The following is a 13,542-nucleotide window of genomic DNA, read 5'->3' on the forward strand; positions in this document are numbered from 1 at the left end:
GAGAGACGTCCTCTCAGCCTGGAGACGGGAGGCAGAGAGAGAGAGAGAGAGAGAGAGAGAGAGAGAGTCTAGCTGTGGTCACCACTGGGGGAATTCCTTCATGCATAACCATTTTCTGCAGTTAAGATTTAAAGAAGAAAGGAGGAGAAGCAGGAGATACGAGGACACTTCTTTAAATTGAATACCATTCATCACAAACTTCACTTTTAAGTTTGAATCCTGACCTGTTTAAAAGCCAATTAAGACTTCTGAAAAATGACATTTTGAATTGTATGTACAAGGGCCCGACCGATATCGGATTTTTGGGGCCGATACCGATTTTGGGAAGAGAAAAAAATCTGATACCGATATTTTGGCCGATATCGTTCTTAGTTCTATCTTCAATCTGTAGAGCTAGATATACACATTCATTGCATGCATCCATCAAATGTAGTTATCATACACTTCATAAGGAAGACAATGTTCGCTCAACTTGTAAAGTAACTTTGCATATACGCGCATCACCGCTAACACTCTGGAGAGTGATGATGCTTGTTGTAATCCATACAGCGCCCTCTGCTGGTGAAAGAGAACTGCTAGTTTAACACAATGAAACTAAAATGAAATGCTCTTTTACTGGTAAATAAATAGAGTAATATCGGCGCATATCTGCAATAAAATTAGCCGATACCGATAGTCACTGGATATGTTAATATTGGCTGATATTATCGGCTGGCTGATTAATCGATCGGGCTCTTTGATATACCCTACATATCTTGTTATTACCTTATATATATACTCAGCTGCAGTATACAAGAAATGTCTGTGTGTTTTGAGATCTTATGAATCAGATCTTGAGGGTTAAATGGGAGTATATCCACAGCTACATTTAAAAAACACTAATATCCAGTCATATACGACCGGCTGACGGCATTGAAGCTTCTGGGAGCGACAGACAACTTTTCGGCAGCGAGCGATAAATGACTTCTGGCCCCGAGACTTTCACTTTACAAACAGAAAACCAAACAGCTTCTGCTACAAAAATCCGCCCACAGATTGAGTATTTTTCTGCAGTATCTATAAATAGAGATAAATGGATAGAGAATTCTTGCTGAAATCATTAAGTACCCCAGAAATAGTGAAGTGACATTTATATCCTCTTACTTTGCATCATCTTTGCAGCACATACTGTCCTCAGCCTGCAGAGCATTTTTTTCCTCCCTTGGATTAAAGGAGAATGTGGTGATTATTTTGTGGACATATTCAAACTATGTCAGACTGGGCTCCTTGCAAAAAGAAAGGCTTTAGTTTTAAAGCTATAAGTCTTAAAGCAGAGGCAGGAGTGTATAGCTTTAAGCAGCTTAGCAGCATTGTAAGTAAACACATTACACACAGTGCAAAGCCAATCCGACCGAGCGGAGTAGGAATATGAAATGTTGCATGAACTCCTGCTGGGTTAAAAACAATGTCTCAGTGGGAGAGAGAAACTTTTTCACTCATACACTGATAAAAATAACAAGAGGAGATCTGCGCTGCTGCTCCAGAGTCCCTCACACTGCATTCACCATTGCAGGGGAGTTACACTTAATAAAGTTTACACCCTGGATAAAATTCAGCTAAAAACCACACTCACACATAAAGTATTTCACATGTGGCAGAACAGCCACTGAATGATGCACAGTACAATCCACATATAATATTGAACTGTGCAGCGATTTGAGGACTGTTTCTGGTTTAAAAAAGCATAAAATACTTCACTTTCTTGGGGGGAATCAGACAGTCTTACAAACCATTTGAACCTGTCTGTTACACAGAAGAGAACTTTTAGTTGATGCACTTGGATCAGGTGCATGTGTCCTAAAAGCTGCAACTGAAAATCATGACAGCCGATATCAGAGCTGTGACATCGACTAACATTTTCTGTTGCAGCTTATTTTTTTTGCATTTTCTGTTCCTTTAAGTCATTCAGATCAATACATGTGAGAGAATACATTTGGAGTAATGTTCAAAAATTTCATTCAATTAGCCTGTTTGTAGTCTTAGTTTTCTTGAGTCAAGAAGATTTGGACATTAGTCCACTGATGGTTTTAAAAATGCTTAGACATGCAAGTCTTGTAAGACGCTTTACAATATTTATCACACAATAAAGTGAAATCACATCCTTGCTGGTCGAGCTGGACTTGATTGTATAAAGTCCACTGATGGATGCTTACTAGAGCTCCATTATTTGCAGATAAATGAAAATAGAAAACTGTCTCACAGCTACAGATATTCCCGAAATGGAAGATGAAAGAAAATCCTACTAGAACTTAACCAATCAGAGACTACTCTCTACCTTTTTTGGACGTGCAAGATAAACTGAGTTAAAAATTAAACGTAATCCGCCACGCTATAGTCAGCACCTAGATTACTAGTCGTTTTGATTCCATGTTAACAAATTGTGCTTTTTGACGGTTTCCGTGGGAGAATTTTCTAAATATTTTGAGTCGTCGACCTGCCTGCGTTTAATCGACAGGGAAATTAGTCGCCAAGAACATCCTGAGCAATAACTCCCTTAAAGATCTTAATTTAGACCCCAGTACCTGAGGTGGGAAATGCATAGAGTTCCTCCAAAGGTTCCCCGTCCTTGGGTTCTTAATCCTGCAGTGTAAATGTAGCTTTAGGCACAAAATATGCAAAAGAAAAAAATCATGTTGAGGTAAGATTTTGTGGGTCAAGGAGGAAGAAATAGTCATAAATCAGGAAGTAAAGAGGACAAATGTCAGTGATCTGCTCATTAGAGATACAAATCCAGGATATGACAATATAACAGATGCTTTAACTGCAATCCTCACAATAACCTCTCTTCTACCAATACTCCTTATTTTCTCAGTTTCACAACACAACATATGACCTTTTGCAGTTTTTTTTCTTATTTCTAGATTATTATTTTATTCTCTCTCTCAATCAGGTCAATGAGCCAGTCTTTCTTTGTCTCCTGGATTTCATTTCATTTCATTCATCAGGGTAAGAAGACCCAGAAACTTCAGCCCACACAGGTATATGTATCATCATTTGTGTGTCAGTGCACACATGCACCCATTCTCTCATTTGTGGCACGTGTTGCTGAGCAGAAAGTATGTATTGATTTTATGACATCGTACATCATTAAATAAGAGTTTGATTTGAAGTCATACATCGCAGCTCGTCTCACAGTGACTGCCCTCATTCACTGCTGGAGAATGAGAGCATGCAGTCATCAGCGTCATTCATTCTGAAGCTTTAACATGTGAGAGTTTATTATAAACTCGTCCTCGCAACAAGTGTTCACAGGATGTATTGTGGGGATCTTCAGAGCCGCCTGCCGTACAGTAGACATGCAGCCACACAAACACACAGACGAGTATTCCACTTGAGTGTGTTTCAGGGGCTTTCGTCACCCTGTGAGCATCCTCAGGCTGTTGTTCATGTAAACCGGAGCTAGATCTCGGTTCAGCGAGGAGTCTTAACAGAGAAAAAAACATCTTGCATCTTTTCTGAAAAGTCAACACTGTGTGCATGATCTCAGCAGTTACAGTTCTTGTTGCACGCTGTTAACACTTCATAACCTGAAAGACGGTCAGATCTTTGATATTTGTCTCCGTTTTTATGACCTGTTGCCACATGTGGTTTTAGTGCAAAGACAGATGAATCAGCACTTTTTAACACAGTGATGTTTCATGACACATATTAGAAAAACGATCAATGGATTACTGCAGTTGTTGCTTCATCGTGTGGGCAAAGAGATCCACATAAACGGTTTACATAGACTTTGACTTTGTTGAACTTGACCAACAAATTCAGGAGTATCATGAGCAAACCCTTTGGCAAACCATTTCGAACAACACCCCCCCACCCCCTTGCTCCCTATCCCTCTTCCTGCATTTTATCCCATCTCTCCCCCTATCCCTTTCCAAGCCCAGCGCAGTCTAGACCTTATAGCAATAAGTAAGGTCTTGTACCTGCTTTTTGTAACATAACAATGAGTAAGGTCTTTTTACCTGCTCTTTTGTAATGTTAACAGACAAAGAGTAAGGTATTTTACCTGCTTTGTGTAAAGTGTCTCGAGATAACACTTATTATGAGTTGACGCTATACAAACAAAAATTGATTGATGATTGATTCATTCATTTGTGTGCATGAAGCTGTGATGACACTTGAGGCATCATGCAGTCACTAAGAACCAGCAACTTTACTAACAACAAGTCTAGAGTGAAAAGCCGCTAACTTTTCACCTTCAATGGCCACCATCTTGGCTACAGCGAGGAAAACACAGACCGTCGTTTAAAAATACAATTTCCAAATTATTTCAAACAATGGATGCATTGGGGAAAAAATATGTTTCATATATCCATACCGCAAAAAGTATTTGAGATTGGATGAAAGTCAAATGGGCAAACAAGTCAACAGAAATGTTGGCGGTGCAACAAAAAAGTTAGTAAATGTTAGTAATGCTAAGATGAAGAAGCACTGAATATGCCATAATGTTGCCATCCAGTTATGACAGATGGCTGTCTACAAACAAGTCTGGTACTGCTTAAAGTTGAGGGACTAGCGGTTGTGATGCACTCTTCATAATCGCATGGACCATGGGTTCAAATCCGACCTCGGCCCTTTTCCTCTCTTCAGCTGTCCTATCTATTAAAGGCAAAAATCACCAAAAATATATCTGCATATGAAAAACAACAATGGCAATCACGATACTCCCAGTTCAGTTAATAAAAGTAGAAGATGAAGAAGCAGCAGCTGTAATATGTTGCCATGGAGATGGCTGTACACCAATGAGTCCGGTCCTGCTCGAGGTTTCTGCCGGTTTAAAGGACGTTTTTCTTGCCTCTGTTGTAAAATTTTTGCTCATCGTGAATTAATCTTGAGATCTCTGTGAAAAATAACTCGAACTAACTCGTCGTTTTTTTTGTTTTATCGTTTTGTGTTTTTGTCAAAGCGTCTTTGAGTTTTCAGAAAAGCACTATATAAAACTAATTATTATTATAATATTACAAGAATACGGCACAGATCTGTCCTTTGAGTGCTGTGTGATATGAGTTCAGTTGTGATTTGGCGCTGAATATAAATAAAAAAGTAATGGCCAAGTAATTAAATACTTAACTGACCCACTTTATTCTGTCAGCATTCACTAACCATGCAACTTTATTAACATTTGAACCAGGGCACACACCAATATTTAGCTCTGACTGATATATTTCCACCTTCTTTATTGAATATTAAGTATTTCCCTGGTGGATGAAAATCCACTTAATCATTTCTACACTCTTCTCTTCCTTTTTATTACTTGCAGAAAACTTGGAAGAAAGAGATAAACACCCCTCCGAATTTGCCGTTTAAATGTGCTCTTCCTCTCCGCCTCTCATCGCCACCGTCAGCGCGCTATAACAGCTGACAGTCTGGCCCGATCCGTTAACACGCTCCCCCCGCTGGGAGCTGCTCTGTTATAACAGCTTCATCTCTTCAGGATCAGGGGCTCACACTCCTTCAGAGGAAGTGTCGCTCTCTGTGATCTCTGCGCCAGAAACAAATATAGTGAAGCGACAAAAATCCCAAACGAACTCACACAGCCCACTCGATGAGAGGAGGATGTTTTAAAATACCAACAACAGACAAAGTCAGACACATTCTCCTCCACAGAGAGGAGAGCGATGCCTGCTAAATACAAGAAACTACAGTTAAGAGCGGCAGAAAAGGTGCTTTAAGCTCAAACCCAACATCAGCTGACTTATGAATTGTCGATAAAACTACGGTTGGCTCCAGTTAGTGTGCTTAAAGTCTTTATATGTGATTTTTCACACTTAAATATAGAAATCAAGTATATCCTCTGAAAATAACTCTGTGAGTCATGACTGTCTACAATGGGTGTAACACCCGAGTCCCACTGTCTGTGATGTTTTCAGAGTTTTCAGAGTCCTATCTTAACTTTGTTTACATCGTCGGGACGACCGGCTGACTCCTCCCCTTGTGTATAAAAGTTGTTTAATTGAGGGACTAGAGAAAAGAAGAATAACATACTGTACTCACTGCTTAATTGTGTTTCTAGATCACGCTCATTTCAGGTAAATTTACATGCAGCGTGAAGATACGAGCATAATAAAGATCACTAGCATTAGCATGCTAACACAACAATGCAGCGCGAGTTGTTTTGTTTTCATGCTGGTGCTCAAGGGCGACATCTGCTGGATCAAAAAAAATCACATATAAAGCCTTTAAAGAGCATTTGAGACACAGTTACAAAGTTGTTTTCTATATAGGGGTGGGTCAAAATATCCATGACTAGACGTATCAATACTTCATGACTCCCAGGTGGTGGCGCTAACAATGGCAGCTGGTGCTAACTGGCTAACAAATTTAGCATTGCAATGAAGGCCACAAGCCCAAACGTGTCGGTCTAATTCGTTACTAATGTTCATCTTCATACTATAAAGTGTTGCTGGAGCTTTTTGACCTCTTCAAGCCTTTCACTCTTCATGCACCTCGTTAGTTGGTGAAGTTGTGCCAGAAAATCCCGCTCTACCTACCACACTTAACAAACAACAGCAAACTCATACTTGCAGGCATACATTTCCTTAAAACCAGGTGACTTGTCATGCTAGTCCGGTCTGCTGCTCTGATCTATCGTAACACTCAGTCAATGATCTGATCCAGTGACACTGCATGCCTCGCTCCTCATGTCTCAGTTCATCCCTCTACAGCCTGCACTTTTTTTGGAGGTGGTGTGTAAAGACTGAGGTGAAATTTCTTAGCACTCTGAGAAGCGCCTACCTCTTGTATTGAAGAGGAGAAAATGTGCAACTTATGAACGAGATTCATAAAATGTTGTGCCCCTTCCTGGATCAAATACCCTGATGATGATCGTCTTACAATATAACAGTTACTGCAGAGTCGCTGTGATGTGATATTATCATTAATGTGTGCCAAGTATGGGGTATGCAGTACGATCGTAATGTAACATATCGTATCCTAGCGTAGTGTTACATAACATAACGTAATGTAACATAAACTGTAGGGTTGTGTCGCCGCTTATGTTATTGTATTCTCCTGATCGTTAGTTAACCTGTGATACCAAACTCCTCATGTAAACAGTGCACAATATAAATACAAAAAAGGTGGACAAAACACCACAATAAAATAAAATTCATTGGAAACGTTGAAGTTTTGAGTGCCCTACTTCTTTGATTGTTACCATGGTATCGAAATACTGTAGGTATCGGTATCCTTTGATTTTCTGTACCTATGTTTGAAATTCTGGTACTACCCATTAGGCTTTTCATATTATGAGTAGACCATTTGTGCATTGGAAATAAAGTCGAATCTTGTTCATTAAACTCAGGTGTAGAGCATTTAAATGACACAAAAACCTTTTTTTTTAATTTATATATTTACTTTCTGTCACTGGTGTATTGTAGATTTTCTGAATCATTTACTCTACTACAGGATTCTTGATATTTTTATGGTTAATAAAGTGTATTAGTAACTCTCACAGTGACCTTTGTGGCCCACTTGAATTCTCCCTTGCGTCACTATAAGCAGCTACAGTTGGTTTAAAGGAGTTCCTGACGGTGACTGGTGAGCTTAAAGCCACTTTATGCAGCCTTTATGGAATGTTTCATCTCCTGAATAATCCTCCTGTAATCCTGCACGGACATGCTGCTGCAGTGTCTTTGTGAAACGCGGAGCTATTAACGGATTATCTTTAATAAAGTGTCCGTGACCGGCGCGCTCGGAGACGGCTTAAATAGCCCTGTTGATCCCAAACGGTGCCGGTCAGACATCCGGCACATTCCTGCACAACTTTACAGCTCCACTCACCTTCTTCCGGGGCTGCCATTTCATCATATTTAAAGAACCAGATGTGTGCACCGTCAAAGTGTCACAGCAGCCGGTGTGGAGACGAGGGGACGCGGCGGAGGCAGACGCATCTCAGACCCGGAGGGGGGGAAGAGCTGCCTCCGCCCGGCTGCAGAACACAACAGACGCACCGGAGGAAGAGAAAGAGGAAAACGCGCCCCGCTGCAGGAGTTTTTTTGAGTTATAATCCAGTTAAAAAGACAAAGAAAGTGTCCGAGTAGAGTGTTCCTGTTGTCACATCCAGACTCCGGTGTGAGCAGAGCATCATCTGACCGCTCAGCGTGCAGCTACAGCGGCTGCGAGGACTCCGACTGAGCCGAGATACTGCTCTCTCTCTCTCTCTCTCTCTCTCTCTCTCTCTCTCTCTCTCTCTCTCTCTCTCTCTCTCTCTAACCCACTCACTTCCATTTTCCCCACTTCATTTTTAGAATTATCCAAGTTCAACAGCAAGCATCCATGTACGTATTCTCACACAAAAATACTCTGTATTGGCTTTATCATTAAAGCATCTAAATAAGTACAATGCTGTACCCCATTTAAAGCTCCTATAAGGATTTTTTAGCTGGTTTTGAAACAGACTAAAATTAATACTGATACCTCCTTAGGACCTACAAAAGCAAATAAGACAATCAGCACAAGGATTGACCATTTCTACATGGTTCAATTTAAAGCCTAAAACTGCTCTTGTGGGGTAGGTGTCAGATAAAGTGAATACCTGCACACTGCAAAAACATCCCTTTTGTAAAATGTTCCAAACAAAGAAAGAAGAATCACAAATGTACAGGACAAGTCAGCAAAGAGAAAAGACACAAGGCGTTGTCCACAGGGGGGCGCCAAAATGGACACAAACTTAAAGTTAAAGTTCCTGTGAGGAGTTTTTAGCTACTTTTGAAACTCATTTAAGTTGTATTGATGCCTCTTTGTGACATACAAAAGCCAACAAGACCATTAGCTGTGATATTTAATATCTCCATATAGTTAGTTTCAATACTGCAGGGTGGATGTCAGATGCATTGTACCCTACCCTGCAGAAAACAGCTGTTTTTTGTATTTACTTTTTCCCTGCAAAGGTTTTACAAAGAGTGATGATTTTGACTGTTTAAAGGCACAAGGAGGAGATTTTTACCAGAGAGTGCTGAAACTTGTACAGGGCAAAATCAGCTAAGAGAGAAGAAGTACTGCTTTGTCCACAGGGGGGCGCCAAAATTTACACAAACTGAAAGTTTCTCACATGAGCTTTAACTTCTATTTAGGCTATATAAAGTACATAAAAAATCAGGCTGCACATTTACCCGTTACTTCTTTAAAGTGATGAAAACACATCAATAACTTTGAAATAAAAGTATCATATCAGTCTGAAAAGGAAAACCATGACGACAGAGTATTTTTGAGAACTTCAGGTGCATCTCTGTGCTTCTTGTTTTCCTCTTTTATGCTTTTTTCTTATTATTTACTTGAAAACAAGGGAAGATAAATAATAAATAAATCACATCTTAGCATAAATCCCTGCTGAAAGACAGTCAAGATCATGAAACCACAAAACAACCACAGAAAAAAAAATGAAGGCGGAACTCTGACCTTTTCTAAATAAAGCTTTGTTTGCCAACACTAATTGGTTCATGCAGATCAAATAAATGCACTTTTGAGCTGTACTTTTTGCAACTTCAAATAGTTACTTTAATCAATGCAGACCAAGGTCACATCGCAGAGATATACAAAACACAACACAAGAAAAAGAGACGGACGTGTTCGCAGAGTGGTCGAACCCAACACCTCTCTGCATCGCTGCACAGGGCGGTAGAGGCAGCAGCAGCAGAGGGTTTGGTTTGAAATCGGAGCTGAGGGTGATATTATTGTGGGATCAGGGAAGTTGAGAGGGCAGGGGGGGGACTCTTAAGTCTCACAGTAAAGCCTTCAGGATCATTTACCCTCCATAAACAAAGACAAGAGAGCTGCTCTAACACCCGGAATCCTGCAGAGAGAAAGTTAGAGATATCCGCAGAAAGATTGTGAAGGTGCACCTGCAGAGAGGAAAGCCAAATCAATAGAGTATAAAACAGGTGTCACAACGGGAAGTTTGTCTGCTGTAGGCTTCATGCACACTCTAATGAGACACATGTGGCATCTTCCATCTTCAACTTTAAACATTTAAAAATAGCTGATTACATGATATCTGATGATCACATGCAAACATGTTAATGTAAAGGACAACAAGGACAGAAGGTGAAGGAGAAAATCACCACAGTTACATGACAGCTGACAGGGTTTATAGGCACCTATAGGATTTATGTAGAGACAGCTCCTGATAATTAATGTGCCACCACCTGTCTCTGCTTCACAGCGAGTGTAACGAAGGAGCTGACATACCGTCTGCAAACGCATACATAAACATACCGTCGCCCTAAAGGGGTTTTTAGTCAATAATTCAACAATGTGGAGGCGTATTATCTCTCCAGCAGAGATTTAGAAGAGAAGATTGACACCACTTTCATGTCTGCCAAAGTACATCTCAAGCAGCCAGTTAGCTTAGCTTAGCATAAAGACCATTTTGGTGTTGGTACAGAAGTGATGATGTATTTTGTGGGTGAGAGAGAGAGAGAGAGAGAGAGAGAGAGAGAGAGAGAGAGAGAGAGAGAGAGAGGGTGAGGATTGACCTGCAGGAAAGGAGCCACAGGTTTTGTTATACAACCTGGGCCGCCCGCTTGAAGGACTACAGTATAGCCCCAGTATTTATATACAAGGCTACCGGTGCCCCAGGAAAATTTAATTTCAAGTCACTCACTGTGACATCATCGGACATCTTTGTTTACCTTTTTAAGAATTTCAGAGTCCATACAAAAGAAAAAGAAAAACTCTAGATGTACAAATCTCTTGAAACATAAAACTTTGTACTTTGAGGTCGAGTCCAGGACATTAAATACAGAGACTTATGAGATGGTTTGTGAATTAAGGAGTCAGCCACAGGAAGCATGCTGGTCAGTAGGTTAAGCTGACACTTCTCTGGATCTGTCTTTAGAGTATATTTCTATTTCAGACATGACAGTGGTATCAGTTTTCTCATCTAACGCTTAGTGAGCAGATTTTCAAAATGTCAAGCAATACATCCAAGCAGCTTTTCTGCTGCCTCCATCATCAATCATCTTCTTCATTTTTTGGGATAAATAAACCACAGCAGTTTCTTAAAGAGACAGATAAGCTCAGTTTACCGGCTTTAGACGTCATCTATGGGTTAAAATGAACTGCGAGTGAGTCTGTTTTGAGGTGTGTTTGTGCACGATTGTAACGGGCTCCTGGAATCAATAACAGAAATGAACTTCACAGTGTGACAGTGAGGGTAAATTGTAGTGAAGGATGAAGATCGCTAACCCCATATCCAATAATAGAAACAGAAACACACACACACACACTCGGGGTCTGAGGTGTGTTACTGTCACTCATTTAAAGGAGAACCTAATCTCCAGGAATAAACAGCCCGGGGAGAATTAGTTTTAGAGGAGAATTACCACTCGGAGCTCAGTGATGGTTTTTAATTTGGTCATTGATAACAAACGCTATCACTGCCAGACATCTCAGACGCTGCTACTGTTCAGTGTCTCGTTACAAATAAAGTACCGCCATGCGGAGTGTAAATGTACGATGAAATGACACCTCCTTTAGTTACTGATGCTTTAGCTACTTATACTGCTTCAAATGCTAACAATGGTGGATTTAATCTGGTATGTTTGTAGAAAGTGGTTTAATAAGAGAGGGAATGAAAAAGGTTTTCTCAATTATAGATGACGACCATTTGATTTTCCAGCTGAAATTATAACTGTTGCAAGAAGATCAACCAAGGAGTGTGGTTGAAAACAAGTTTGGCGACTTAGTTTTCAAAGTTGTTTTGAAACGAGAAGGTTGTTGGTAGTTGAAGAAATTAAAGCAATGCAAGTGAAGAGGTAATTGTTTGATTCGTAGCGGCTATGTAACTACTGAAGTTACCTTCAGCTTGCAACAACACGTTACCCCTAACACTGGTTGTAACAAAGCGGCAACCTCCGTTGTTGAAAAATTAAGCAGAAGTGTAAAAACCTGCAGCTCATCAAGTGTCCACTAAAGGCTTGCTGGAGAAGCGCCGGAAGTCACATACACTACACTTTCAAAAAAGCCAGGTTTTACAGCAAAATAAACATGTGTACAGACTGGTACAAAAAAACTATATTGGTCCCATTAGCTCATGTCTAAGCAGCAACAACTGTACAAAGAACTCATCCTCGCTGATTTTATGAAGGATACGTGTTATACTAAGGCCCAAGGCTGACCTGACTGACGAGTGGGACTGGTGTAGCTGTTTGTCAGGAGGCTTAAGACCGCCTCGGCTCCAGCTCTTGCCTGTTCTTAGGTTGACTGAATGTTGATAGTTTAGAACTGAAGAAGCCTTTCGGAGGAGAGGGGAAACGTCTTCAAGATCTTCAACCAGTCCAGTTGCCTTTGGGTTAAGCTACAAATTTACCATGACCTGGATGACTGAGAAACTACACAGACAAGCAGAACTACAAATACACTTTAACATGATATCTACAGCGGGAAAAAAGTCTGTATTGAGACTTTGATTTTTATCAACAAATTACAATGACTGTTGATTGTAGGGATGTGCACGAGTAGTCAACTAAAAAAGCAAACATCATACCTTCTTTAAAAAAAGAGAAACCATCTACTAAAACCTTCAGATTGTCAGTCTGAACATGTGGGCACACCGGTGTTAGTATTTAGCTCAGAGCGCCAGAGTTCAGCCTCAGAGAGCGTCTAATGATGCTGTGGACTCTTGTTGATTTATATCGGCACAAACTTGAGATGCAGGAACAGCTCAGAGTGATGTCTCTGAAATATTTTTTTTTTTAAAAGGAGAGAGCTTAAAAAATACTTGAGCATCCGTCTGATCAGCTGAACTTGACTAATATTACCTTGGAGAGTGAAGATGTGAAAGAAGACATATTTACTCACGAGCTCAGAGGTTATTCTTGTGTTTACAGGAAGATTGAGCAACATGATACACATGAATGAGGCAGAAATCAAGAATATTCTGAGATATTCTGAGATAAATGTCTCTCTGAGTCATGACTGTCTACAAAGAGGGAGAAGCTCGAATCCTGCTGGCTGTGTTGTTGTCAGAGCCGTGTTTACATGGACGGGACGGCCTTTCTTATAAAGCTGTTTTTGTCGAGGACTAGAGAAAAGAAGAAATACTCACTGATTATTTGGATGTGACGTAAGTATCTTTAGATCACGGCTATTCTGTGTTAATTTATGTGCAATATAAAGCTACAAGCTAACAAAGAGCAATGCAGACCACAGGTGATTGCAGCTCGAGCAAAGGACATTTTTGTCCACCACTTGCGCTTAATGGTTCTTAATTATGGTACATTCTCATTCGTAACTGGATAGGGTTTGGAGAAATGGCCAAACAGCAGTTTGTTTTGGTTTAGTGCTGGTGCTCAAGGGTGACATCTACTGGATCAAGTCGCACATTCTTCCTTTAATGCATTCGTTTTTCGATGAACGCTCTTATTCTCTGTCCTGTTTGTGTTGCTGTACTTATCCAACAATACGACTTCATCATCCCATCAAAACTAGATTCCTTTACATAAACAAAAACAGTATAAAACATACAAAATGATCTGAAACATCCCAAAGGGAATCACGTTTCTT

At 40.3% G+C, this 13,542-nt stretch overlaps 1 protein-coding gene across 4 annotated transcripts in view; it reads right to left on the minus strand.

Moving 5' to 3' along the window:
• ttc28 (tetratricopeptide repeat domain 28) overlaps positions 1–13,542 on the minus strand; it is a 121,943-nt gene that overhangs the window by 79,740 nt on the left and 28,661 nt on the right. The window contains exon 1 of one of the 4 annotated variants that reach the window (XM_065965582.1): positions 7,819–8,154. The exons of the other annotated variants lie outside the window; for them this stretch is intronic. Coding sequence (XP_065821654.1) covers positions 7,819–7,845 — 27 coding nt within the window. The 5' untranslated portion in view covers positions 7,846–8,154. Of the gene's footprint in view, positions 1–7,818; positions 8,155–13,542 lie in introns of those variants that run through there. 4 annotated transcript variants of the gene reach the window in all.

The sequence above is a fragment of the Labrus bergylta genome, chromosome 17, assembly GCF_963930695.1.
Source record: "Labrus bergylta chromosome 17, fLabBer1.1, whole genome shotgun sequence".
In the NCBI taxonomy this organism is placed as follows: Eukaryota; Metazoa; Chordata; class Actinopteri; order Labriformes; family Labridae; genus Labrus; species Labrus bergylta.